At 54.1% G+C, this 26,798-nt stretch overlaps 10 protein-coding genes across 10 annotated transcripts; 7 read left to right on the top strand and 3 right to left on the bottom strand.

Moving 5' to 3' along the window:
* Positions 1-2,658: 2,658 nt before the first annotated feature.
* Positions 2,659-4,688, bottom strand: Z519_02139 (uncharacterized protein; the record flags this gene model as incomplete). The annotated part of the gene is made up of 3 exons (XM_016759896.1): positions 2,659-3,898; positions 3,963-4,608; positions 4,679-4,688. 3 exons carry the CDS (start codon positions 4,686-4,688, stop codon positions 2,659-2,661), a joined length of 1,896 nt encoding a protein of 631 aa, XP_016623417.1.
* A 751-nt stretch (positions 4,689-5,439) lies between these two features.
* Z519_02138 (uncharacterized protein) lies at positions 5,440-6,744 on the top strand (the record flags this gene model as incomplete). Its single annotated transcript, XM_016759895.1, has 1 exon — positions 5,440-6,744. The coding sequence occupies one exon, from the start codon at positions 5,440-5,442 to the stop codon at positions 6,742-6,744; it is 1,305 nt and encodes a 434-aa protein (XP_016623416.1).
* Positions 6,745-8,825: 2,081 nt separating this feature from the next.
* Positions 8,826-9,209, top strand: Z519_02137 (uncharacterized protein; the record flags this gene model as incomplete). The annotated part of the gene is made up of 1 exon (XM_016759894.1): positions 8,826-9,209. The coding sequence occupies one exon, from the start codon at positions 8,826-8,828 to the stop codon at positions 9,207-9,209; it is 384 nt and encodes a 127-aa protein (XP_016623415.1).
* Positions 9,210-9,720: 511 nt separating this feature from the next.
* Positions 9,721-11,368, top strand: Z519_02136 (uncharacterized protein; the record flags this gene model as incomplete). The annotated part of the gene is made up of 5 exons (XM_016759893.1): positions 9,721-9,962; positions 10,018-10,664; positions 10,739-11,004; positions 11,071-11,125; positions 11,196-11,368. The coding sequence occupies 5 exons, from the start codon at positions 9,721-9,723 to the stop codon at positions 11,366-11,368; spliced, it is 1,383 nt and encodes a 460-aa protein (XP_016623414.1).
* Positions 11,369-11,829: 461 nt separating this feature from the next.
* On the top strand, positions 11,830-12,870 carry Z519_02135 (uncharacterized protein; the record flags this gene model as incomplete). Its single annotated transcript, XM_016759892.1, has 1 exon — positions 11,830-12,870. One exon carries the CDS (start codon positions 11,830-11,832, stop codon positions 12,868-12,870), a length of 1,041 nt encoding a protein of 346 aa, XP_016623413.1.
* A 633-nt stretch (positions 12,871-13,503) lies between these two features.
* Z519_02134 (uncharacterized protein) lies at positions 13,504-14,121 on the bottom strand (the record flags this gene model as incomplete). The annotated part of the gene is made up of 2 exons (XM_016759891.1): positions 13,504-13,618; positions 13,679-14,121. The coding sequence occupies 2 exons, from the start codon at positions 14,119-14,121 to the stop codon at positions 13,504-13,506; spliced, it is 558 nt and encodes a 185-aa protein (XP_016623412.1).
* Positions 14,122-15,585: 1,464 nt separating this feature from the next.
* On the top strand, positions 15,586-16,776 carry Z519_02133 (uncharacterized protein; the record flags this gene model as incomplete). Its single annotated transcript, XM_016759890.1, has 1 exon — positions 15,586-16,776. One exon carries the CDS (start codon positions 15,586-15,588, stop codon positions 16,774-16,776), a length of 1,191 nt encoding a protein of 396 aa, XP_016623411.1.
* A 1,026-nt stretch (positions 16,777-17,802) lies between these two features.
* Positions 17,803-18,876, top strand: Z519_02132 (uncharacterized protein; the record flags this gene model as incomplete). Its single annotated transcript, XM_016759889.1, has 1 exon — positions 17,803-18,876. One exon carries the CDS (start codon positions 17,803-17,805, stop codon positions 18,874-18,876), a length of 1,074 nt encoding a protein of 357 aa, XP_016623410.1.
* Positions 18,877-21,503: 2,627 nt separating this feature from the next.
* On the top strand, positions 21,504-24,320 carry Z519_02131 (uncharacterized protein; the record flags this gene model as incomplete). The annotated part of the gene is made up of 2 exons (XM_016759888.1): positions 21,504-21,690; positions 21,811-24,320. 2 exons carry the CDS (start codon positions 21,504-21,506, stop codon positions 24,318-24,320), a joined length of 2,697 nt encoding a protein of 898 aa, XP_016623409.1.
* Positions 24,321-24,450: 130 nt separating this feature from the next.
* Positions 24,451-24,996, bottom strand: Z519_02130 (uncharacterized protein; the record flags this gene model as incomplete). The annotated part of the gene is made up of 1 exon (XM_016759887.1): positions 24,451-24,996. The coding sequence occupies one exon, from the start codon at positions 24,994-24,996 to the stop codon at positions 24,451-24,453; it is 546 nt and encodes a 181-aa protein (XP_016623408.1).
* Positions 24,997-26,798: the final 1,802 nt, after the last annotated feature.

The raw sequence follows: 26,798 nt of genomic DNA, 5'->3' as shown, positions 1-26,798 counted from the left end.
ACTGTACTCGATGGAAGTTCGTCAATCCTTCTTTCAGAATTCAACCACCCAGAAGATGCACCGCAGTCCCCGTAGAGGCTCAACCTGAAGCGAGTCGCCCGCACCATGGAGCTCACATCCGCTGGTTGCGAAGGTCCCTTCCGCTTTTTGGACCTCACTAGTCGTTGCTCAAGTAGCAGGCGAGCAGCATGGACAGGCTTATCGGTGCACCAGTTCTGTGAAATGGCTCGACATATTTTGCTCGCGTTCTCCTGGACGATATCTAGCTGTGCAGAAAACTTCAGCTTGAGGCGACTCTGCGGAACTTCCTCCTGCAGCTTATTGGCTCTTGCGGCCAAGGCATTGATTGTCTCGTATCAAGCCTCCGGGCGCTCTAATGAGGTCTTCACACGGTTCTTCATAGCAAACTTGATCCTCTACCCAAGGTCGAAAGTATCACGATCAAAAGGAGTGTTCGCGGCTGGTCGATTGGAAGAGACAAGGGGCCAGAGGGTTTGGCTTGTGACTACCTACAAGAGTCAGTCCTGACTCGTTCACGCCAGCGGACGTGTTCAAACCTGCTGTGGTCCAGGGATATGATGAGAGGGAGGACGCCCAGGACGGGCCCAGCTGCTTCCACTCCTGCCGTTGTTTTGGAGGGGGGAGAGATGTGGGTGTAAAACCGGTCTGAAAGCGACGATGGCGAGATGAAGCAGAAGCAAGTCATTCACTGTGTTAGTAGCAGCGACCACCGGACAAGCATCAATGCGGCTCTGTCCAGGTGGAGATGCAGGTTTGCCCCGCGGCGCCCCTCGAGCCTTCCCCCCATTGCCCCGCCAAGGTTTCCCACGGCTGCCGAGGCTCCGAGCTTCTCAACTCAAAACATCGCAGATTCCCACACTCCATGCATACTTGTACACCGTTGGTGCCGCTATGAATGCTTAGTATTTTCCGCTCTCTAGACCGAAACACTCGCCATTGATGACATTGGTGCCCTTTTTGTCTTTTGCTTAAGATGTTTCGACACGCTCACGCGATCATTGCCAACATCTTCAGATGAGGGGAACAAGATGATGCCGGCACAGGCACTCGACCATGAATATGCCCGTTTCAAGATTTGGGCAGGCAATTTGGGTGCTTTACAGAGGGGCCGGAGTGCTCTCGATGCTAGATACGAGACTCGGTGGTCCTACGAGCAGTTGTCCTCAAATTCCTCGGGGAGCTACAGGACTATTTGACCAAGAGTGGCTTGCTATGTCTTCCTGAAGGAGCCTCTCTTGCTGAGCGCCCGTGGTCCTCTAGGCGCAGAGATAACCACAGGTCTGCACTTACCGTATGAGCAAGAGCTGCCCGCGAACTCTGAGTCGAGTGGCCATGACAATCCCGGTTCAGATGAAGACGGTGGGGATTTTAGTGATACCAGCAGCGAACTAGACGCCGGCGAACTAACCGAGAGATTGGACGAAATCAAACATGTCATGGAGCATCTATACAGGCTCTCATTCAAGATACGCAACTCAGGTTACCGCTCTCTCACCAAAAAGCCTCTTCTGTTGACAGACGAGGATCCGGAAACAGGGAAAGATTTGTTCTCAGTGCACGCGGTATTCGATCATCAGCATGTACAATGGTCACTCGATCACTTGCGTCGACACTCATCACCAAAAGAACATGATCACTCATGGAACGATAACTCGATGGCTTTGAGATAGACGTGAACCGGAAGAATTTGGATGGCAGGACACCACTATCGCATGCGGCAGAGTTTGGACATGAAGCGGTGAAAATGTTATTTGACACTGGTTACCTATATGTAGACTCCAGAGATCCTGGTGGTTGGGCAGCACTGACTTAGGCCCTGTTGGGGGCGGGCATGAAGCGGTTGTGAAGCAATCACTCGATGTAAGGGCCTATGTCAATTCAGGAGGACCTTTATGGTCATGCGCTACAGACAGCATCAGCATTCGGTCAAGAGAATGTTGTTCGAACACTCCTCGATGCGGGATTCGATGTCAATATCCGAGGAGGATATTTTGGTAATGCACTACAGATAGCATCAACACTCGGTCGAGAGAACATCGTTCGGATACTACTCGATGCGGGGCTGATGTTAACACCAAAGGGGAAAAAGACTTTGAGAACGCAATACGGGAAGCAATAAACCGTGGTCATGAGAAGAATGAAGAGATGCTACGGGATGCAGGAGCCAAACAAGATTGAGTACCATTAGGTATAGCGAAATGATGTACCAGATACGCAATATTCTACGACGGCCTTTATAAGCGGCTCCCCCAACCATCTTCCTCCTTTCAGACCTCCCTCTCTCCTTCCCTCTCTCAACATAGCCTCCCTTCAAGGCCTCTTCACCTTCTTTCCTACGTCCCTCCCCGTCTTCTACCGGCCATGTCTGTGTAGTCTGGAAGAGAGGACTTTGCGGCACATTCGATACAAAAGGGCCTTTTTGTGCCATGTGTCGCCTTCGTATTCAAGATGCTGATATATGATGCCATATGCAGGTCTAGCGGATATACATACGGGTATGTATCGATGTATGGGTGGGGGGATGGATGGATGGATGGGATATCTGCATGCTAAATTCTTTCCGGACTCCGGATTTGTATGGCTGGCTTTCTCCACAGAAAAATGCTGCTGCTACTGCTGCTGCTGCTGTATATGTATTTATAACTTGGCCTGCCCGGTGACCAGCTTTTGCCAATCCTCGGGCGTGAACGGCACGTATTCATTCGCCTTGGGCGGTACCCAGAGCAACAGGTCGTCTTTGCCCTCGGGCACTTCCTTGCCGACCGCGCTCGGGTCGACGCCTTCTTTGCGCAGGGGCACTTTGTTCTGTTTGTGGTTGTGGATATGCGTGCTCGCCTTGACGATCCTTAAGAACACCGGCACGGCGTACCGGGGCAGCCGACCGCGCGTGAACTTCAACAGGTCGTTGTAGTCGACCGCCGGTCCTGTGTAGTTTGGATCGAGGTGTATAGCGGCGCATCCTGCTCGGCCTTCGTGGTTCGGCACCAACACGCCGTAGACGTTTGCCTCGGCGATGCCGGGATACTGGCCTATCGTCAGGGCCACTTCTGCCGTCGAGACGTTCTCAGATTTCCAGCGGAATGTGTCGCCTAGACGGTCGAGGAAATGCCATCTCCCGTCCGGTTCTCGTCTCAAGGCGTCTCCGGAGCGATAATAGATGTCTCCCTTCTTGAACACGTCCGTGCAGAATTTCTTGTCCGTGGCGGCCTGGGACCGCCAATAGCCCTGGAATGCTTCTTTGTTCGGCACAGCAACAATGATCTCGCCACCTTCTTCGTACGGAGTTCGCTTGGCAAAGCCTGTCTTGGGATCCCGCCAGATGTCTCCGGTCTCGTGGTCGATCTTGACCGGAATGTAGACGTTCCGTAGCATCGTGCGGAGAATTAACCCGTGGTGGCCAACACACGCTCTCAGGTACGGTCCCTTGTCCCAATTGAACAGACCGAACATGCCTTCTGTGGAATTGAAGAATTCGCCAATCTCGGGGATGTTGAAGCGCGTTTGAAATTTCTCCCACACATCGGGCCTCAAGCCGTTCCCGTAAGCACAGCGCAGCTTGTGTGCCCGCTCGAGCGGGTGAGGCGGCGCATTGAGCAGATAGCGTGCTGTCTCGCCGACGTAGACGAAGAACGTGGACTCGGAGTCGTGGATGTCGTTCCAGAACCGCGAGACGGAGAACCTGGGTGCAATGGCAACAGCGATGCCCTGTAGAAGGGCACAGGAGGTTGTGATTGCGCCTGTGCCGTGATAGAGCGGCATGGAATTGAACCATTGATCCTTGCCGGGGGCACCTCCACACAGAGGCATCAAGTGACCGCACATGAGGTAGACACGCTGTAGGGTGAAAGCACAACCTTTGGGAAGACCGGTAGTTCCACTGCGATGGATGATGTGTTAGTTCTCCTGTTTAGTAAATAGAGCGAGATGGCGAGATAGCTTACCTGGTGTATATTAAGCAGTAAGGAAAGCTGCCTTTTGTGCCTTTACGACGTTCATCAGCCGGTCTCTCGACGGGCTTCGTTGCAATCTCCTGCTTCAGAGTGCTATCGAGAACCGCAATTTTTGTGCCCTTGGCTTCCATGTCTGCCCGGCTCTCGTTGATCCTCTTTTGACAGCCGGCATCTTCATCGACAATCAACAATTTCGTCTGGCACACGTCCAGGCAGTGCATCAACGCTTTCCCTTCGAGATTGTAGTTGATGAACGCGGGCGCCGCGCCGACAGCCGCGCAGGCAAACCAGGCGATAAAGAACTGCGGCGAATTGGTCATATACATGGCCACCAGTTCCCCGGGCTTGACGCCCTGCTCCATCATCCATTGGGCGTATCGCAGGGTCTCCTCGTAAAGCTGGCCAAAGGTGTATATGCCACCCTCTCTCGACCAGATGGCGCGGTTGTTCCATCTCTTTTTGCATGTCTCTTCGAGAGCATAGAAGAAGCAGACCTTGTCCTCTTTGACGATCCGGTCGTACTCCTTTGCTCCCCTTCTCAGTCTCCTGATGGCGTCGAGGTCATGTCGAATATTGAATTTGGCATCCAGGTAGGCCGCTGCGGCCCAGCCACCTGCAGCAGCGGCAGCAGCAGTTGCTGTGAGGAAACGCAGTCAGCATGCAAAGACAAAGAAGCAATTATTGGAAAGCGGAGAGAAGAGTCGTACCAAGAGCCATGAGGTCTAGCGGCAAGAAATGTGCCGATTCCCGTCTACTCTACGTAGAAACCCACGGACGAGGGAAAGGAAAGAAGATGACAAGGTATCTACAAAATCAGCCTTGAACAGATGCAACAGAGGGAGCCACTGGCGGTCAGAGATAACCCAAGATGCCCATTCTTCAACGAAACCACGGACGGCATCCGACCTGTCATCCATGGCTTCGAAGTCGCGACCCTCCGATAAGTTTAACCACCTCCTCGCTCGTTGAGATATGTACCGAGGTACGTTGTGGATGTCTCAACAGCCCTGGCAATGCGATTGGATCTGAAGAGGATCTGGATGAAAAGCTTGAATCGCGGCGCTAGCTGCAAGCCTGTGTTTGACCCCAAGTTGCCCCTAGACACCGGCAGTTCCACGCGGAGTTGGTGGCTGGTGAGGCACTACGAGGTGGGCTGCACACTTTTCTCCCGGCGCCGGGCTTGATAGCTGGGTGCTGCATCCGGGTGGACGAGTGGAATTGACTCCGCATGCCTTGGGGGGAGATACCGGAGGCACCCGGGGACCATGGGTCTTTGGGGGGGCAAGGAGGTGTTACAAGATGGAACATCCAATGACGGTGGACAATCAGTCTTCGCACCTGATCTCAGCCTCTGGCTGTCGAGTACGATATCCATCCCGTCACCAGAAGAAGTCATCCAACAGCAGAAACTGCTCCGAACGGCGCATCCGGCGAGACCAGCTTACACCCCTCTACAGAGAGGACCACAATGGGCTCCGTTGACGCTCCAGACTGCGACGTCCTGATCATAGGGGCGGGCATCTTTGGCACCAGCACTGCATACCACCTCTGTCTCGGCCATGCAGACCCATCACGTATTACAGTTTTGGACCGCGCACCCGCGCCCTCACCAAAGGCCGCGTCCTCGGATATCAACAAGATCGTGCGCGCCGATTACAGCAAAGCCTTTTACATGGACTTGGCCTACGAGGCCATGGAGTATTGGACAGATAATCCAATCATGAAGCCGTACTTCCACCAGACCGGCTGGGTCATGTTGGACGAGAGGGGCAGCGACCTCGCGGATCGTATTCGGAGGAACTTCCGAGAAAGTGGTCGACCCGATACCTCCGCCGATATTACCTTGGACCAAGTCAGGTCTAATTGGGGCGGCGTCCTCTGCGGAATAGACACTACTGGGTACAACAAGGCCTACACGAATTCCAGCGCCGGCTGGGCTGATGCCTCTGCCGCTGTGGCTGCTATGATGAATGAAGCTGTCAAAGCTGGTGTAAAGTACAAGGTAGGAGAAGTGAAGGAGCTACTCAGTGATGGTGTCAAGCTGACTGGTGTCCGCACGGCTGACGGGCGGACATTCACTGGAGAAAAGATTGTTCTAGCTACGGGGGCGTGGACACCATGGCTGATGGCGCCGCTTGAGAACACCATGGCCATTTCCCAAGAAAACAGCATCCAGAGACAGATCCAGGCCGCGGGAGTATGTGTCGCAGCATTCCACGTCTCTGAAGAAGAAGCCCGGTATTACTCGCAGATGCCGGTGTTGATATACGGAGCAAAAGGGGAGGTGATGCCGCCCAATGGAGAGCGCCTCTTTAAATTCACAAATGCCAACACCTTCCTCAACACCCAACCACATCCAGAGACAGGCCAAAACATCTCGGTGCCGGCACCCGACCAACACTCCGTTTCAGAGTCGCTCCAACACCAGTCCATAGAAATCATCCGCCAGCGCGTCCCGCAGATCCTCGACGGCGGCAGAGTGCCCGACGACTGGCGCCTCTGCTGGGACGCCATATCACCGGACCAAAACCAACTGATCGCGCAACATCCTGACCCGCGGCTGTCGAACCTCTACTTCGCGACGGCTGGATCGTTTCACAGTTGGAAATTCCTGCCGAATATTGGCAAATATGTCGTCAACGTGCTGGACGGTAAGTCGAACGGGCCCGAGAGGGATGAGGCGTGGTGTTGGAAGAGCAGGTTCGGCGGTAGAGGTGCGCACGAGAAAGTGCTGCCGAAGGGGGAGTTGAAGGATTTTCAATGCCTTGGGTGAAAAGAGTACTGTAGTACTCCCTTGCAATCAGGAATGGGTTTGTCACCCCTTTTCGCTCACGATCTGTCAATGGTCAAGATAATCCAACAGGATGACATTGTTAGATGTCATGTAAGAAGTGCCGGGCCCCTTGCATTTGCACTCACCTGTCCTTCGGCACCCATCCCTTGATCTTTAGGCGGCAACTTTGAGTCGTTCACTCCCAAAGTGAGGAGGCGTTCTTGGTATCTTGCACCGCCACCTCCTGCAGCTACCTCACGAGGCTACCCCGGGCAAGCCTAGGCCACTAGATATGTCTTTGCAACCGCCACATTCTACGGGGCTCATGCTGCCATTCGGAAGCTTGTGGACTATAGCGACACGACAGATGCGGTTATCAAACTTGTTCTCACAGTCGCTTGGGCCCTGTTCATCTCGCCTTCGATTCTCTACAACGGCTGGGCCATTTTAAACCTCGGCTGGGCAAACGCATACAGATATATCGAGAGGCCCCTGTTCTATGTACACCGTGTGCAGCAGAAACGCTGGAAGGGTACAATTCAGTCGGGCTTACTACCCTTTAACACCCTTATCAGCATCATCTCTGTTCATGTGAATCAGGGAGAGAAATCAGAAAGTCGATCCTTCAAATACAGCCCTCTCAACGGAGCTGAGGAGATCAGATTATTGAGATTGTCGAGAAGATTACATTTGCTCGATTGTCTTGCCAACTGGTACCATCCACGGTAGATGGTACGCCACGTTATGAATCCATCTCGTACACTTGGGGGACCCTCAGCAAGCTCATCACTCTATCCTCATCGATGGCTGTGCCATGCCCGTGACACAAAACGTGTACGACGTTCTGCATGCTGCTCTTTCTTGATCAGCCGGTGGATCTGGGTCGATGCCATTTGCATTGATCAGGACACCGTGGAAGAGAAAAACTGGCAGGTGAAGCGGATGCAAGATATCTACCGCCGTGCGAGCAGAGTCATTGTCTGGCTTGGTCGCTCCAACGACACCAAATCCGCGATTGATTTCATCATGGAACTATAGGGTGACGTACAGGGATTCATAGCGTCCAAGACGCCTCAAGTTGCAGAGCTTGAGCCTGTACTGCTCGAAAAACTCCAAAGGACCAAAGATACACCGAAGCTCAAAGCGGTGCTCAGCCTCCTCCATCATTCCTGGTTCAGTCGCGTCTGAACCATACAAGAAGAAGTCGTCGCAGTTCCTGTCCATGTCGTCTACGGTATTCACTACCTATCATTCGAGATCCTCATAGCTGTGATGGGTCTCTTCAGTGTCTCCTCGATGACACGACTGTATCATTCTGCGACACCTGGACCGGAGTTTCGGGGTCGATTGCTCTGTCACTAGAGAGTGCACGTCATATTATGGACATCCGAGCGGCCCATTTGCGGGAGAAGCCCGTCCTCATTGAGGATCTCGTAGCGAGGTTCGTACGATCTCAAGCCGCCGATTCCAGAGACAAGGTTTTTGCCCTTCTCGGGTCGGTCTCGCACGCTCTAGAAGAGTCAATTCTGCCGACAACCAGAAATCCGCATCGGAGGTTTACACAAGCATGCAAAGCATCTTCTCACGCGAGACCATCTCGTCAAAGCGCTGCCCGAGGCCGGGATTGGCAACCCACGGAAGATTGCTGACCTGCCCTCGTGGGTCCGTGACTGGAGCGATGCACATTACACGTATCGACTATCCAGTGTGCCCACTGCTTTGTCCGTGGCGTATGCGGCGTCTGGCTCGACCAAGGCGTTGATTCAACTTCAAGCGGACTCGAACGCGATTGCCGTGTGCGGAATCTACGTAGACCAAATCACTCGACTAGCACCCGTACCCGACACAGTTACCGGGCTTTCCGACCAGACAGGGACAGCAAAATTCTTGGTCGACACCTCAGCCATCCGAGCATGGCACGAAGAGATATTAGATCTCGCCCGCACCGGGACTGCAGATCCCTACTGGACTAGCGAGTCCAGGCACGACGCGATCTGGCGGACTCGGATCGCCAACCGGACTGTTGATGGCCAGCTCGTCATGGCCGAATCGCCGCGCAGCAGTACATGCTGGACCCGGAGATGCAGCGCGACCCGGAGGGCTACGTGCGAAAGGTGGCGGGTTTCAGAATGTCACTGGACCTGCACTCTGCACGCCGGCACTTCGCAGTCACACGCCATGGGTATATTGCGCTCGTGCCTCAGGGAAGCAGGGATGGCGATGTCGTTGTAATTCTGGACGGAGCGCAGGTTCCGTCCGTCTTACGCCGGTGCGAGGATAACGACGAGACAACCAAAGAGAAAGAGGAGAAAATCGGTGTGGATGGTGAGGACACGAGGCAGAGAAATGTCGATGAGGAAAAAGCGCTCTCGTACCGATTTGTGGGAGAGTGCTATGTACATGGAGTCATGAACGGAGAATTGATTGCGACGACTCGGATGCTAGGTCTGAGAACTTCGTCTTGAGATGAAAGCACTCGTCCGTGCAGGCACAGGTGTACAAGAGAAGTCATCGGGGAACGTTTCTAAGCAAAGATATTGCATAACCACAACGGAACATGATCGTCACGCACCATTCTTTCTAAAAGCCATCACCAAGCACGAAGACCTCCCTTCTGCTCCCTTTCAACTAATCCTCAAACACCCCGAGTGCCTAAACTTCGGCAGATGTTGTCGATGCCGTGGGAATTCTCAGCCGTGGAGCCGGCATTCCGCGTTCTGAAGTTCCTGTCCATATGATTGACAGTCGTTCTTGCGCCCTCAACGGGCTTGAATCAGAACAGTATCTGGTGTCGCCCTTTGATGATCATGAACACATGGACCACTCCTGAGGTCGGCTTTGCCGATGATTTTCCGCCCCGCCGCATCCGCAGGCCTTTGACACGATATATTCCTGGCTGAAAAGAATCCTGAGGGTCCTCTCGAGTCTCGAAGTCACTTCTAATCCTCGACTTGAGTTGTACCGTCGCGCCCTATAATGGAACTCCAGTCGAGGCCCCACGATGTATCTTCGAGAGTAGATATCGACCGCAGCAATCCTCCACCGTCAGACAGGCAAGGCGAGCTGTCGGAAGAGCAAGCTACGACACGTTCGTACTTGAAGCTGATATGTGCCGGTTTCTCATTCTTCTATGCCGGGACCAATGATGGGACAACGGGGCCACTATTACCGTATATGCTGCAGAGATACAATATCAGCACTGGCCTGATCACCGTCATGTATCATCCGTTCACCCAGCCGGCCATGGAGAAGCTCGACTGACTACTCACATAGCTATGTAGCCAATTTCGCCGGCTGGTTCACCTCAGCCATGACCAACACTCATCTGACAACCACGATACGTCTCTCCCTGGGCGCAACTCTGCTGTTGGGAGCAGGGTTGCAGCTCCTATCTCAGCTATTCAGGCTGTGGAATCCGCCTTTCGGTCTATTCTCTGTGACCTTCTTCTTTACATCTCTTGGGCAAGCGTATCAGGATTCTTATTCCAACACATTCGTTGCAACTGTTCCAGGAGCACATCGCTGGCTCGGTTTCATCCATGCTATGTATATGTTAGGTTGCCTTACCGGCCCATTTGTCGCCACTCCGATAGCTAGTAATAGTAAGTGGTACTATACCTATGCTGTCGAGGCTGGCCTAGGTGTCCTCAACCTTGGATTCGTTTTTGGTGCTTTCGGCCGAGATATGTATGAGGAGAGAAAGGAGAGGACAAGGGCAATGGACGCACGGGATGCACAAACACAGCAGCAGCGGCCGACGTCGACAGACGGTGTCATTGCCGCGCGCGTCACCCCCGGTAGTCCTCAGTCCAGGAACAAGCAGGCTTTCAACGAGATTCTGCAAACACTGAAACTCCGGTCAATTTGGTTGATCAGTCTCTTTTTTTTCTTCTTCTTGGGTGCAATGATCACGGCAGGAGGTAAGTACTTAGTTTACTAGGTTCCCATCTTTTCTATACGAGCCCTCTTGCTAACTGGATCGATTCGTCATTAGGTTGGGTCGTCGAATATTTGGTTCGTGTGCGAGGCCGCAACATGAAAACCATGGGCTACGTGTCTGCAGGCTACAACGGCGGGGGCTTCCTCGGCCGTCTGCTGCTCATGGAACCAACTCACCGTTACGGAGAGCGGCGCATGGTATTCCTCTATGCGCTTGCTTGTCTTGCCCTACAGATCATGTTCTGGAGAATACCCAATGTTGTGGGCGACGCAGTGCTGTTCTCAGCACTTGGATTTTTCGCCGGTCCATTCTTTCCAACTGTATGCTGTCTCCGCGTATTGAGCCTCCTGCTAGTGAGGTGGGAAACTAACCATCTACGTCTGCAGGGAGTATCCGTCGCTACAAAACTCTGTCCAAAGGCTATCCAGAATACAGCCCTAGGTGCGGGCGGCTCCAATGATTCATATCGCCGTCAAACTGTACATTGTCCTCTGACCTAGAAGTGTTACAGGTTTCATATTTGTCCTCGCCCAAGCCGGCGGCAGTCTCTTCCCCGCCCTCACTGGTCTCGTCGCAGCTCATGCTGGCGTTAAAGTCCTGCAACCGATTCTGGCAGGCTTGTTTGTCCTGGTTTGCGCGAGTTGGTGGATCATTCCGAAAGCGGAAAAAGAGCGAGACTCGTGACAGAGACGCTCTGCAAGAACAGGAGCGGCGAGGCTTGAACTCGGGATTGAGTCTTTCATCTGGACCGTGATGACGACTTGTCACGACAAGAGCATCGTCATTGAGCAAGGAGATAGGTAGGTACAGACAATCTATTGCAAATGGCGGATACAGTCATAGGTAGCAGCCAGACGGGGAAAGGAGGATCCTGGGAAAAGTTGGAGTTCTCTGAGGATGAAGCACTTCTTAAACCTACTGCACCGAGTAGCAATTGTTGAGTATTATCGACACCTTTGGTGAGGCTTTCACAGGGCCACCGGCCGTCTTTAAAGCGATCCTTTAGCTATCCTACCAGCCCATTCGGCGCCTGGGAGGTCGACCAGGGGCTAGGCCCGCCTATGTACTAGCAGCCCAATAATCGCATCCCGGCGTGTCGACGTCATTCACATCAGTGATGATTTCAATCCTTCAATGAGCGCGTCATGGACCACCATGATAATGTGGACATGGTAAAGAAGCAGCAAGCCGCTCGTTTAGAATTCTCTTTACCTGAGCCTCGCACCGCATCATCCGATCTGCCGCTTCAATCGAAACTGGCCCCTCAAACCGTTCAGCGCCTCGCCCACATTGCTTCCGCAATGTCGCACCCCACGCCTGCGACCGTCGCGCCCTGGAAGCGAACCTTTGAAGAACACCTCGAACGAGCCGGCGGCGCTGGCTTCGAATTTACTCTTGCCACCGTCACGGGCTCGGGGTTTCCCAGGGCGCGGACGTGCATCTTCCGCGGCTTCTGGGCCACACTGCCGGACAACGAGTACAATCAGCTGCCCAAGAACCCGCCGATATTTGAGAGTGACTGTCCCACATTCACCACTGATGCGCGGATGCGCAAGACCTACGAGCTCTTTGCCACGGGGAGAGGGAAAGGGGATCTGTCGCAGTCGCGCTCGGGGTCTGGCGGGGGCGGACCCGTCGAAGCGGTCTACTGGATCAAAGACACCAGGACGCAATGGCGAATACGGGGAAAATGCTGGCTCGTTGCGGCTGACGATGTGGAAGAAGGCACCCCAGAGGCACAGAATTCCGGTACCGTGTCGGTCAAAGCGGAGGTAGGACGATACATGCGCGTGAGGGAGGGATCATCGGACCGCGCGGGAAAGAGTCACCACGACCGGTCCTGGTCCTGGAGAAGGGAGGTGGAGAATTACTTTGAAAACCTGTCGCCCGTCATGAGGGGTTCGTTCAAGAACCCCCCGCCCGGCCGGCCGCTGTCAGAAGGGAGGGACGAACGGGCGGGAGAGGCGCTGGGCCAGAAAGCAGGACATCTGTCGGAGGAGACTCTGGCGAGGAAGAACTTCCGCGTCGCCATCATCACGCCGGAGCAGGTCGAGGCGGTCGACTTGACGGATCCCACCAAGTGCACGAGGCAGATCTGGACGCTGGCCCGCGAGGTAGGTGGTCCTGGCGGGCCCCAGCCAAGTGACTCAATAGGGGAATGGAACAAAGTCGAGACGTGGCCGTGAGGTTCGCATCGCACCGACAGGGCAGAGATAGAAACCACGTCGTTACTCCCTGCATGCCACCTACAGTAGAGAGAATGCCGAGACCATGGGAAGCCCCAAGGTTTTGATGAGGTTTACAGCGTGTTGCTGGGAGAGCTTGACATTCTACAATGTACTCCCTGGATCTAGACCGTTGAGCAGACATCGCTCCAAAATGGAGAGATCCTACCAACAGGTGATATCTGCGCCTTCACTACCAAACGACAATACCAACTTGCCGTGAATGTGCCCGGGCCACTCTCTCGAATGGTCTGCTCACCGAGTGACACCGTCCCAAGCCAGGGCTTGGCCGATGAGGGATGAATGCCGGAAGAGGTTACGGGTCAGTCCAGGACGTCGAGATGGACATGAGAAAGGTGCCCAGGGGGAAAGGTACATGTCAAGGCTTCAGGACGAAAGCCCACAACTACATGTCATCACGGCATTTCATTTTGAAGGGACCTGGAAAAATTGCTCTGTATAAATGCGTCATACCTACAACAAACTCGCTTGGGACCATGCTCTTCGATTCTAGATACTGCTCTTGGCTCCGGCTCCTGTACTCGCCAAAACCCAAAAATTGAGGAGAAAGACAAGGAGAAGCAGAAGCAAGTCTCAGTGAAAGTTTTCGTCGTTCCGAGCATATCTGCCCACGGCCAACTCGCCCAGGAATACCCCCAGAAGCACGGAGAGGAAGTAGCCCACATTCATCGTCATAACAGCCAACATCCTAATCGATCGTGAGCATGGAAGCACCCTCGATAGAGTTGCTCATCAGTTTGTGACTTACAGCAGGTATGCAATGGCCGCAATGATGGTGGTCAATATGGCTCGAGGGACGTCGATCGACAGCCGGAAGGGAGCGAAGGCGTCTCTGGCCTGGACGACCTTGACGTTCTCCTCGACGCCGTTGACCGTGATGAGAGCACCGGTCTTTGCATCGGGATCCTGATCGATCCGCCCAGCCTCGGTGGTCCTCCCTTGGACCAGCACGAATCGTCGTCTTCGTGCGGCGATTGCCCATCTCTGTTCGCACACAGCCTTGACCGCGAAGACCAGCCGGAGGCCGATGGCTAGGAAGACGAGGAATATGCAGGTGCCGGCATAGCCGCCCCCGGTGGCGGGCGTCCATCCATTTCCATAAAGAGGGGTGTGGTGGGAGGTGGTGAATACCATGGGCATGGACATAGAGGACATTGACGACATCGAGTCGGATGATGAGCCCATGTCCATGGTGAAGAGAGGTCGGGTCGAACCACTCTTTCCAAAGCCGAGGGCACAGGACCGAGTGATATCAGTGTTATAGTCACTGGAGAACTCGTCGGTGCAAAGCCGGATGGAGCGTCGACCTAATTTCGCTTTGGCAGAGACGCTGTCGCAAAGGGCGATGGGAAAGTGATGTAGATGCTAAAGGGAGGTTTGGGATAGAGAGGATAGTAGAGTATGTCGAGAGGGTTGGACCTGCGGTAGATAGAAGAACATTCAATGTGTTCGCCAAGTGAGCAAGTTTTCGACGTGGGCGTCCGTTGTGATTCGCCAATGCAACTGATGGTCCATGATCTGACAAGCTCCACCATCGTTGACCTTGCCCTTTTTTTGGTTCCTTTCTCGCTTTGTTCGGCATCCACCGCTGTTTCGTCTGCTGTACCGAGTACCCAATACATACTTAAACTTGCTCATCCCCTCTGGTGCCTCTTGACCGGCCGGACGCCGTGGCAATCTCCAAATGTCTCTTTCTTCGTATCTTGAGCTGGCTGTGGTCGATCCATTCGCTGAGCCGCGTCAATGTATGGTGGCTACCACACTCGAGGACAGCATAGAGCACATTCTTATCGTCCTCGACCGATCCTCTTTCTGGGTGGTTATGGCCGTGGGAGGTTTGCACTATGCCGGGGGGCGCCTAGGGACTTTTGAGGGCCTGTAAAGCCTTTTGCATTGGGCAGAGAATGTTTCGGCTTGCTGCTCACTGACATGGCTGTTGTAGTAGAACTCGTCAACCTCATCTTGCCCCCAATGGCGGCAACAGAGGGTTCGCGGGAGAGATGTCGCCGAGGATGCTGCCTCACCTGCCTCACCTGCCTCACCGTGAGGTTGTAATTGTGCAGCAGGATGTATGCTCGTCTTTTGCCCTCAATCCAAAATCTTCACCAACGATTTCTTTTCAACTGATGGTCTGGTTGTCGCGGTATCCCGGGACAACAGGCATGGGTGGTTTCCTATCGCATACTAATCATAGTCTTTGGGTCCTGCAAAGCATAGGCACAGGGCTGGAACCACACGCCCTAGGCTGCTGGAACAGGGCACTCGGGCGCCTGCCTTTGTACTCGTAGGGCCCGGAACTTGTTCGACAGCCGACGCTGCATTTGCTCCTTCATGAAAGAATCTCAATAGTAGGCATTGGTGAGGATTACTATATTCCTGTTGATTCCTACTAGCTAGCAGAGCCTGGAGAGGCGGAAGCTGGATGTGTTGCTCCGAAATTTCGGACTCTGTGCCTCATGATTGGCTGACCGTCGCACCTTTACGCCCGTATGCGACTTTTCTCCAAGCTCTGGGCTGCTCACGACGAACCACAACGCACACAGTCAACATTCCCCATCCAGTCATGCTATACGTAACTGCCGCCGTCTAGATCCAAAGGAGCTGCTTCCAAAATGTCAACATTATCGAGGCAGTCGGCGTAACTTTGTCGCGCTAATGTCGCCACCGACATCAGGGGCTTCCAACAACACCGAGACTGAAGAGCTACAAAAGCATGCGAGAAGCAATGCTGCAGCACAGAACCATTCTCCCTCACCATCGAACACGTCTAAAGACGAAGAAGACATTGAGCTAGCACGCCCAAATTTGTCACACCTTCGAGAACTTCTCACGCTCGCCACAGGTCTCCTCCGGCCATACGCCCTTCATCCCTTGCTTGCAATTGAAGTCTTACATCCCGGATTCGCTAGCATGTGGCCATTTGGCACCAGCTCACCATTCGTCCCTGCGACAAGCATCCAAAGCCTTGCGGGCAAAGTCATCCTCGTGACTGGCGGTAACAATGGTATTGGCAAGGAAACAGTCCTGCAGCTCGCCAAGCACAGCCCTCAGAAGATCTTCCTTGCATCAAGGACCGAATCCAAAGGACGTGACGCTGTCGAATCAATCAAGGCGCAGACCTCACGAGATGTCGATATCGAGTACCTCCCCCTTGACCTCACCTCATTGCCCTCTATCAAACAGGCCGCCGACCAAGTCGTCAGTCACAGCGACCGACTGGACATTCTCGTTCTGAACGCCGGTATCATGGCTGTCCCAGCAGCCAAGACCGCTGCCGGGCAAGATGTTCAAATGGGCACCAACCACGTGGGCCATTTTTTGTTGACCAAACTCCTCCTTCCAACCATGGAAAAGACGGCGAAGGAGCGCCACGCGGACGTGCGCGTTATCTCTGTCTCCTCCGAGGCTTGGAACATGGCGCCGAGCCTCGATTCTATTTTATCAACAGAGAAACTTACGGCCACGGGCCCTTGGACTCGATATGCAGCTTCCAAAGCGGCCAACATCATGTTTGCTGCCGAGCTGGCCCGGCGTTACCCTGCGCTGACCAGCGTGTCGCTGCACCCGGGCATCATCAAAACCGATCTATACATTCCCAACACCAAGACCAATCCTATCATGAAATACGGCGCAATGATATTTGGTCCACTGATGTTCCAGACAGTCGAAGCCGGAGCCCTGAATCAGCTCTGGGCGGCCGCGGGGGCACCGAAAGAAGAGCTTGTCAATGGAGGCTATTACACTCCTGTCGGGAAGCACCGGCCGAACAAGTGGTCAAAAGACGCAGACGCAGGACAGAAGCTGTGGGAGTGGACAGAGAAAGAGTTGAAGACTGCTGGCTATTGATTTCATGTTGAGAGCGGCATGCTTTGCGGCGCATGGTTTGGTGCGGGAGTTGTGATCAATCAATAATTTCGACGTCCTGTGTGGGAAAGGGGCGCTTTCTGATGTAAATTGCGAATCTTACCAGGCTTGTTTTCGATCGCGTTGGGCCGCAAAGGATGATACGAGCCCAGCGTGCTGACTGGGCTCTTGTCGAGCCTCAGTGTCCGCTGACTCGCCCTCGATACACCTAGTCCTGCAAAGTTACCGCCGAGATACAGGAATGCTAATACGGTACGGTTAGATGACTATAGCGCACCCAAGGTGTTCTCCCGACCCCCTAGGCCCGTTGAGCAGTTTAATACTGTCCGCGGAACAGAATACCGTTCGAGATACTCAGCAGAGTTTGTCCAACCGAGATCAGCAGTTGTCGGGTGTTAAACAGTGGCTGCTTCCGCGAACAAGGCTCGGCCTGAGTCTCTTCTAACTTGATTAGCGACATGCAGCCCTGTAGTGCTCTGTAATATGTAATTACCAACTCAGCAACGCCACATATGCGGCATTCTCAGCTTATGGAATCAGTCCCTTTTTTTCCTTCTCCCAGACGCACGACTAAACAAATATTCTCGTAGTCTACGGCCGCCAAAACTACAAGTTCTACGTATACTTGCACCTGAATCCAGAAAGAGTCTTTAGAAATCAAAGCAGAGACTGTAAACGACGATCCAGCTCCACTCTCGAACTCTCCGATACCCTCCATTGGTCTCTTCAGCCATTTTGACCTGCTTTATTTTGGTGAGAAGGTTCAAGCGAGACTCTCGTGAAGCGAATAAGTGATCCCGAGAACCTAATTAGGCTCGGCATCTCACCGACAGCCTTCTGCCAGGTTCCACTGGCGCATATAAACATCAGTCTATAAGACCCTCTCCCTTCGGCCGCCGTAGCCGCCAACAATTTGCACATTGCAACCTGGAGACCTCCAAAAGGCTAAGTCACATCTACCTCCGATCTCTGAGTCGAAGTCGAAGTCGTTCCAGATCCATATCTCCCATGCCCTCCAACAACGCGGACAAGGTCGTCCTCATCACCGGGATCAATGGGTACATTGCCACCCATATCGGCCTGCAGTTGCTCCAGAAGGGATATAAAGTGAGAGGCACCTCTCGGTCAACGTTGACCAAGGACCATCTTCTAGCGGGCGCATTCAAGGGCTACGAGTCTCAATATGAGCATGTCGAGGTTAAGGATATTGTTGGTTCTGGCGTATTCGATGAAGCAGTGAAGGGCGTCCATGCCATTCTGCACACCGCTTCTCCCGTCGACTTCACACTGAGGACGGTGGATGAATTCTTCGGCCCAGCTATTGGCGGGAATCTCTCAATCCTCGAATCTGCAAAGACCGCCGCCGGACCCCAGTTGAGAGCATTCGTGGTCACGTCTTCCATTGCTGCGATTATGGACCGCTGGCGACAAGCCCCCGACCACGCCTATAGCGAGGCCGACTGGAACGAGACGGGCGAGTCCGTTGCCCGCCGAGAGTTCACGGCTCCCGTAGCATACGGGGCGTCCAAGGCAGCAGCGGAGCGAGCGGTCTGGAAGTGGGTTGAGGCAAACCAGCCGTCGTTCGCCGTCGCGGCCGTCAATCCCGCCGTCGTCACGGGCCCGCCCGTCTCGTGGCCCGCCACGCCCGACAAACTCAACACCACTCTCCTCCCCATCTGGAACATCTACAGCGGCAACAAGGTCATGCCCCCCCAGATTGGCAGCGCAGGGTACATTGACGTGCGGGACGTGGCGCGCATGCACATCTGGGCCATGGAACATCCGGAACAGAGCAACGGCGAGCGATATCTCATGTCCAACGGCAAGGCTCCGCCCCAGGCTGCCGCGGACCTCCTCCGCGAGCAGTTCCCGGAACGGGACATCATCGTCGGCGAGCCCGGGCAGGGGTACACCAAGGACTACTGGTTCCCGCAGGGTGAGGCGAGCAGTGTGTCGACCAAGGCGTACAAGGCGCTCGGGGTGCAGAAGTTCATCACATATGATCAAAGCGTTTTGGACACGGTCGAGGCGTTTGAGAAGCAGTGGCCTGGCCTGGCGCAGAATTTCAAGCACAAGAACTGAGTCAGGGGCGGGGCCCCGGTTTGGGATGACACCAAAAAGGGAGTTTCTGATGTTGTTTTCTGGGATAAGTATATTGCTTAGCGGGTATAGATAGCTTTAGGCAGCGAGCGAATCACCAAGGACTACACGTATGAAGCTTTTGTCTCGGAGGAGCTTGTACAGACACAGCGTAGCAACAAGTTCCGCAGGGGGGCTCCAAAATTTCGGTCCTTTTCCAAAGAACAGAACGAATGTGACGAATGTGACCATGACCCCGTGCATGTCCCCGATGTCACGGGCCGCCAAGGCATCCATCCATCCGTCCAGTCGACTTTGCCCTGGTGTCCGTAACGTGTAGCCCGATGGAGTGAGTTCTTTATATCGGCCTCAAACATGGGTGCATTATTGATACATTTCGAGCAGGTGCGTGCTGTCTCTGATACCACGCGGGTGAAGAGGTTTGCATCGACGGGGCGTGATGAGGCTGAAATGGCATATCTAGAGAGCGAAGACTTGTGATTTCTCCGCTGATGATGGCGGACGGATCGTGCCCGTTCCAATCAGCCACGACATCTCTTCTCTCTCTCTCTCTCTCTCTCTCTCTCTCTCTCTCTCTCTCTCTCTCTCTCTCTCTTGCATCGTCTTCGTCTCAGATCTCCCGGGTTCTCTTCTCTCTCGACATGGTTGCTTGAAAATTTTTTCGCCCCTGGGCAGGCCAAGCCCCGACAAGAAGAAGGCGCTGTGTGACAAGGATCCCTGCCGATTTGGAATTTCCATGACTACATCCGTGATCTTTATCCTGGGCTTTCCCGTGTTCTGTTCGTTCCCTTTTTTGTGCAACAACGACAACAACGGCGTAGCACCTACCAGGAACCAGACACGGCACGCCCCGATACTCCACACCCACATTTCAGCTCAGCTCCTCAACTCCTCAGCTACCTATGACCCTATCCTGCCCTGCTCGTCTCCCGCTTGCGTGCGTCTGGCGTCGTGGACACCTTGACTCGGTTCCGCTTCCTCCTCCGCGCGGGGTTTGAGAAGTCAGACAGGGCTGGTCTGTCTGCCTTGCGCCTAGCTGCGACACGAGGCTGGATATATCCAAGAGGAAAACCGAAGACTCCTTGCATTCCGGCAGTCTGGATTGTGACGTTGGTCACACGTCGAGTCAAAGAGGATGTCGTGGAGAGGGACATTGGAGGTTAGTCCGTGAGCTCGGTGGTGGTTAGTGGCTGCCCGTTTTCTCTGCTGCCACCGACCGAGTCGTTGGTTGGGGAGCGGCCGAGCCGGGGTTTGGACGCCACTGTCTCAAACGGAGGGGAAACTTGACTTGGATGATGGTGAGTGGGCTGGGCCAGGCTAGGGCTGGGACTGGGGCTTGGTAGATCAAAGAGCGGGCTGATGATGGGCGGAGATGACCTTCATGTTCTTCTGAAGCCCCCGCCTCATGCTGGCTCCGGTTAGTGACGGTGGTGACTGGGTCAGGCTCGGGAGGCTGACCGTTGCAACCGCCCCTCATTCTCATCCCCGTCAGTTGCAGCGCTTTACCAACTTACCCCAAAGTCCAGGCCCAGTAGCCCCAGGGGTACGAGTCCCTTGGAGGACCTACGGACCCTGTACTCCTCAGGGTGGGGATTTGTGTGCGGTGGTTAGAAGCAGCGACAGGCGGAGAGGGACGCTGAATGATATACCTCCCTCATATCACCAACATGCTGCTGAGTGGTGGCATGGTGGGCGGAAGTGCGGATCATGGTCCGTTGCGATGCAGACTGAGTATCAATCCATAATCCATCCTTTCCACCCTTTCCATCCTTATCTCACGTGAGGATGGCTTCAGGACAGATAGCAGGACGGGTACTCGGTACTGGGTAGATACTAGAGTCGATGACCGATGGGGTCGTGTCCACTGTCCGGGGGTTCGCGTATCTCTCCCTTCGATAATGGAGCAGATAGAAGAGATAACGGAATTGAGAGCGAGTCCATGTCTCTCTTGTCTCTTCCTGGTCATAGCCGCTTGCAGCAGCCAGTCGCGGCAGCCAGCACAGGTTGGCCAGTCTGGACATGACCGCTCAACGGCCAACTGCTCAACTTTTCCGCCTTTTCTTCCCTTTCTCGATTTCTGCCCCATTTTCCACGTCGGCGTCCTTGATGCTCCAGACATCCACCTTCTCCTTAGATCTCTGGCCCAAATGCCTTCGGTGCCTCTGCCGCTGCACGTTCGTCATTGCCCTCTGACCCGGACACGCTGCTCAATCTGCTCTCTGGCACTGGTGGGCGCGCCGTTGTAAACGCACACGCACCGATACCCATCCCAAACCCACCGTCTTCAATTCTCCCATTGCCCTAATCCCTCCCCCTCCTTCACACTTTTTTTTTCCCTTCCATTCTGGACAACTCGTTTAGTTCTCCTTCCTCCGGATCTGTCTTAATCTATCTAGTGGTTCCGAGCTGGCGATTTGCTACCGGTTACGCCCTCATCACCCAAGCCCTTCTATTGACCCAAGTATCGATTAGCCCTTCGGTCGATATACCCACGTACCCACCGAACCCCTCCATACCTTGAAGCACTGCACCCCCGACCGCTTCCACACAGTCCTTCCTGTCAAGGGCACGTCGTTTGGGTCCATGTCGCTGGTGCTTGCCTGCGTCGCATGGAGGTCCAGATCCCTTCTCCCTCTGTTTTCCTAAGAAATTCTCCTGTCATCCCTCCCGCGCCCGTGGTCCAGCCAAAGAAAGCGGCCATCACGAAGCCCAAACCAAATCCTCCCCCCAAATCCCTCAACAAAACCGTTCAAGATGGGGCGGTGACGAAGCCGAAGCAGAGCAAGAGTCGAAATGGTACGTCTTGGAATTCCCATTACATTCGCTGCGTGGTTGTGCCACGGAGGGTGCGGGTGCCATTCGATTGCCGGCGAGCGTTCCACCGTCATGGACTAACTTTTACTTCTCCCTTGCCAGGTTGTATGACATGCAAGAAGAAACGGTTAAAATGCGACGAGACAAAACCCTCTTGTGTGCAGTGTCAGAAGCGAAGCGTGGTATGCGAGGGCTACAAGAAGGACTATAAGTGGAGGACATTTGAGGAGACCACCTTTGCCTCCCGGCCCGCGGCGAAGAGGAAAGCATTTCGATCCAACTCCCTCTCTTCAGATCACAATGCCGCCCAACCCCTGGATATCGCCTGTGGGGGGAGACTGGATCCCAAACATGCCGACGTCAAAGGCCTCCAACCTCCTCAGACATGGTCCCCAGGCCTTCATTCTGCGTTCGAGACAGCTGCCCATGCCTTTCAGGATAATGTCGATGGCCATGCTCACCGTCAGGGGTCGATGTCTAGTCCAAAGCTGAAAACCGAGATGCAGTTGGACGCGGACCAGTCGCCGCCTCTCAACCTCACACCAGACTCGATCTTCATGCCTACATTCGAGGCGGAAGGCATATCTCCCGGTCTGACATTTGGTGACTCGGTTGACCCTTACAGCCTCACCACAGCAACGACAAGCTCCTCGGTCAACGACAGCAATAGTGCTAGGTCGTTCTCTTCCGGCTCCCCCCAACATCTGGACATTCTCGTCCCCACTGGACCTGAAATGATTCAGCTGTCCGATCCCTGCGAGCTCCATCCGCCAATGTCCCTTGATGTCAACATGCCCATGGAAGATGACTTTGACGAAGAAATTATCAGGTCGGATGCCATCGCCACGTCCGCCGCGATGTCCGCCATGCAACTTCCCACACCTTCGTCGATGCTCGACCCCGGCTTTTCCAATACAGCTTTCCAAGCCTTCCGGCCGTCTTCTCCCACCCCTAGCGAGACTTCGACTGCATCTTCCAAATCCAGCGACATGACGATTCTGGCGCAGCCTTCCCTTGACGCCTCGTCGCCAGAGATGCTTATGCTTCGTTTCGACAAGCAAACGTGCGGCATCTTATCCGTGAAGGACGGTCCCACTGAGAACCCTTGGCGCACATTGATCTGGCCTTTGGCTCGAGAATCTCCTGCTCTGTACCATGCTATTTCCTCCATGACTGCATTCCATGGTGCCCATGAGATTCCGAACCTGCACGTTCCTGGAATGGCGCACATGACCAAGGCCATCAAACGCCTTGCTTTTGAGATTGAGAACATGCGACTCGACTCGGCTCTGGCAACTTCATTGGCACTTGCGTTTAGTGAAGGGTGGGATCGACATGTGAGCACCGGTGTCCAGCATCTCCGTGGCGCAAAAGTCATGGTCAACAACGCCGTCATGAGGCACCGACGGGATATGCAGCTGGGGCAGATGACGACCCAAGATGCCAACAGACTGAAGTTCCTCTGCAACACCTTCGTCTACATGGACGTGATTGCTCGATTGACATCACTGGAAGAAGCACACGAACTCAATTTCGAGGAGATCCTCACCACTGTCAACGCTCCCTTCGGAGATCAGGTCGAAGTCGACCCGCTTATGGGCTGTGCCACGACTTTATTTCCCCTCATGGGCCGCGTCGCTCATCTCATTCAACGAGTGCGTAAGACCGAGTCCAATTCACTAACCATCATCTCCACCGCCATGGAGTTGAAAGAGCAACTACAGCAGTGGCAAGTGCCCAGCGCCGTCGTCTTTGAACGCCCGGAGGATCCGAATTCAGAAGTCCAGCACTCAATTCAAACAGCGGAAGCCTACCGATACGCCACGTTGCTCTATCTGCACCAAGCAGTGCCAGAAATCCCCAGCGACCCAGCGGCTTCTCTGGCGAAGAAAGTCCTGGTGACGCTGGCGTCTGTCCCTCTATCGTCGCGAGCGACAATCGTCCAGATATTCCCTCTCTTTGCGGCCAGTTGCGAAGTCACCGACCCGGATGATAGGAACTGGGTGATGCAACGCTGGGCAGCGATGATCAGGCGGCTAAAGATTGGAAACGTGAACTCGTGCTGGAACGTCATCCAAGAGGTCTGGACCCGAAGAGATGCGTATGAGGACGAGAAGTCGAACAGATTGCTCAGGCAATATGCGAGTCGTGGAGTGCCAGGGGGCAATTTCGTCCCGCCGGTCCTAGATATGCCATCGGCGTTGAAGAGAAAGGCCCACACACTCGATTCTCTAGGCATGGGAGAGAATGGGGCTTTCAGCCACGGTCAAATCCAAGCTCGGAGCCTGCCGGCTGGCGGACCAGAAGAAATTGGTGTCGCAGGCCGGCCGCTCAAACGTCGCTTGACGTTGGATTCGGTCGGCGGGGGGGCTGGAATGTCGACCCTGCCAGTGACAATGCCACCTCCCATCCTCCCTCGGCGACATACGAGCGACATCACGTCACCAGACCAACTGGAGCCTGAGTACACCGTGCGAGGACAATTGCACTGGTTGGGCGTTATGACGGACTGGCAATGGGAAGGTATGTTCCATTTTCCTCGGGTGTGTTGCTCTGGGATTTCCTTGTCCGGTGTCGGGTCACTCATGCTGGTTGCGTTCTTCGCTTTCTAAGTTTGTCGCGCATGGCATGTTTGGTGGGAGAAGAAGATTTTTCGACCCGAGAATTATTGCCATACAAGGACTGTGGCGGCCCAGTTTCTCCCGTTTCTCATGCATCGAACAAGCAGCTAACATATTGGTCTTAGTTTTTCTCGGTTGATTTTGCCTCCGTCGGCGTGGGATGGCTCTTGCTGAGCAACACCTTTCCGCCTGGGCTGGACGGTCGATGGTCCCTTTGATGTTGCCGTGGATCTTTTCCGACCTGGTGATGATGGTGGCTGGCGGACTTCACAACACTCTTGGAAATCCGATTGTCGGTTCCTGCTCCAACGCCAGGAAAATTGAGGTTCACGTTCCCATGTTCCCTCCTTACACTGGCAAGATCCATCCACCTGAATTCGGGCGATTTATCTCTCTCGCTCCCGCCCACGCTCTCACTCCGAACACTGTTCCTCCTGCCGTCGCCGTCGCTCCCGCCGTTGCGGTTGCCCTGCCCACCATGCTCGACGCTTGCCAAGTAATTCCGCATGCTAGCGGTATACTCGTCGAGTTCGGCACTGTGTGTCAATTTCGACATGGGGATCGGTTCAAGAGGTGCACTGGATGTTGAATGCGGACTGGGGCCCTGAACAATTGTCTGACTTTTGCTGCGCTTGCTCGCAGGATGAGGAGCTGTTGAAGCTGTCATTTTGGTTATTTGTACAGGCCGCTTTATGGATTTTGTGACCGTTTTTGGAAAACCTTGTTTGGTGAGAATATCCAGATCCGGCCAAGAGATGGTTACTCAAGCTTGGGCTGTGTGGGCGGACGATTGCAATGAATCTGAGAGCTCTGCGGTTATGACGGACGAAAGCGCTTGCGACTGAAAATGGAGTTCTCGTGCACTTTGTTATTTTGTCCTCGCTTTCGTGAGGGACTTAGGATTGAGTCTGGCGCGATGATGGCAGGGGTGTGTGTCCTGGCCAGGTCGACGTTCTGGCCTGGCCTGGGCGTCTCTCGGTGCTCTGGTGCTTCCGAGGTCGGGCTTCGATTGCGGGTATTGGGTATGCTTATACGAAGCGAGGCGTCTTTCGGAAACGTGGCGTTGAATCTCCTTTTTATTTTTTTCTCTTTGTGGGGAAGAGTTTGACGCGGGGGTTATGGATTGCAGAGAACTGGTGTGGGTACTGCGTACGGGTCAATGGCGTTCGCGGCGACACCAGGCGCGTGATGATGCCTTTGAGGAAGGTTTATGATCAGGGGGCGTACGAGTAGTTGGAATGGTAGTAGATAGGAGACTAGGCAAGTGATGTGCCGTCCGGACCGTCATTTGGGATTGTCGATGTTGACGTTGTCGACGCTGCTGAAGTTGGCAAAACCCAAATACCTGCAACAGACGATTTTCAAGGCGCGTTGTCTCTCCCACACTCACTCTCACTAGCAGTGGAGTCGCGGAAAGTCGCGTAGGCGTATCGTTGTCACGTCCCTCGTCGAAGCTTCAGGTTCCATCCGGAGCGGAGTTGAATTGAGTTCTCGTGGCGCGAAGACGTTGAGCGAAACACCGTTGCCTCCCTTTTTCTCTCTCTATCGTTTGCTGGTTCGTCTGCTTTTGTTGGGTGCGTCGAAATGCGCGCTAGAATCGCAAGAACACCGCGAGTTTTGCGTTGCGTTGCTTTTTTTTCCCCCTTTTGGGGGCGGGGCGGGGCTCTGATATTTTCAGTTTCTCTCTGTGCCCACTCTCTGCCCTCTCGAAGAAATAGAATTCCTTTATATATATAAATAACGCGGGTATTTGTTTTGGTCTCCTTTCTGTCCCTCCCGGTCTCTCACTATGTTTTGCGGTTTCGCGCTGCTTGGCGTTGATGGTGGCGGAGATGGCGTCACTGAGGGGGAGAGAGTTGGGTTTTAGAGCAATGAGCTGGGCTTTTTTGCGCTGCGTTGCGTTCTGTTTGGGCGACCTGAGAAGAGACACTTTCTTCCTCTTTTTGTTTTTTTAGTTGTGCCCCCTTCTTCCTTCTTTTGCATTGGGAAGGTACAGTATGTGCAATGCGGTGCAGTACAGTACAGTACGTGAAGGTGGACGTGATCCTGGGCAAATGTTCCCTTTATGTGGTTTTCCTTCCGGGTCCTTTTGGGGGTCGGTGGAAAGAAAAAAATGCGGGCACGCGGGTCCTCGCTTTTTAGCCCACTCCGTCTCTCTGTTTCTCTCTCGCGTGCTCGTTGTCCGTGTCCCCTCTTTTCCTCTTTTGTTTCCTTTTCTCGCGTTGGCCGAGTCCCCCTGCTGAGGAAGCTACCAAGAGACTTGAACGGGAGGTGGGATAAGGATATAGAGGTATAAATATGGCACAATGTAAAGTAAATCAATAAGATTCTATGCTATGCAGAAGGACGGCGAATAAAATAAAAGGGACATGGACGAGCGGAGGCGGGTGAGATAGAAGTTGGCGGGGGAGGAGAAAAGAAAATGAGATTTGCTTTTCAGTTTTCCTCCCTCTCCCTAGCCGAATATGT

The sequence above is a fragment of the Cladophialophora bantiana genome (assembly GCF_000835475.1).
Source record: "Cladophialophora bantiana CBS 173.52 unplaced genomic scaffold supercont1.3, whole genome shotgun sequence".
Taxonomy (NCBI): Eukaryota; Fungi; Ascomycota; class Eurotiomycetes; order Chaetothyriales; family Herpotrichiellaceae; genus Cladophialophora; species Cladophialophora bantiana.
The sequence above is the reverse complement of the archived record's forward strand: the minus strand, read 5'-3'. Positions and strand labels throughout refer to the sequence as shown.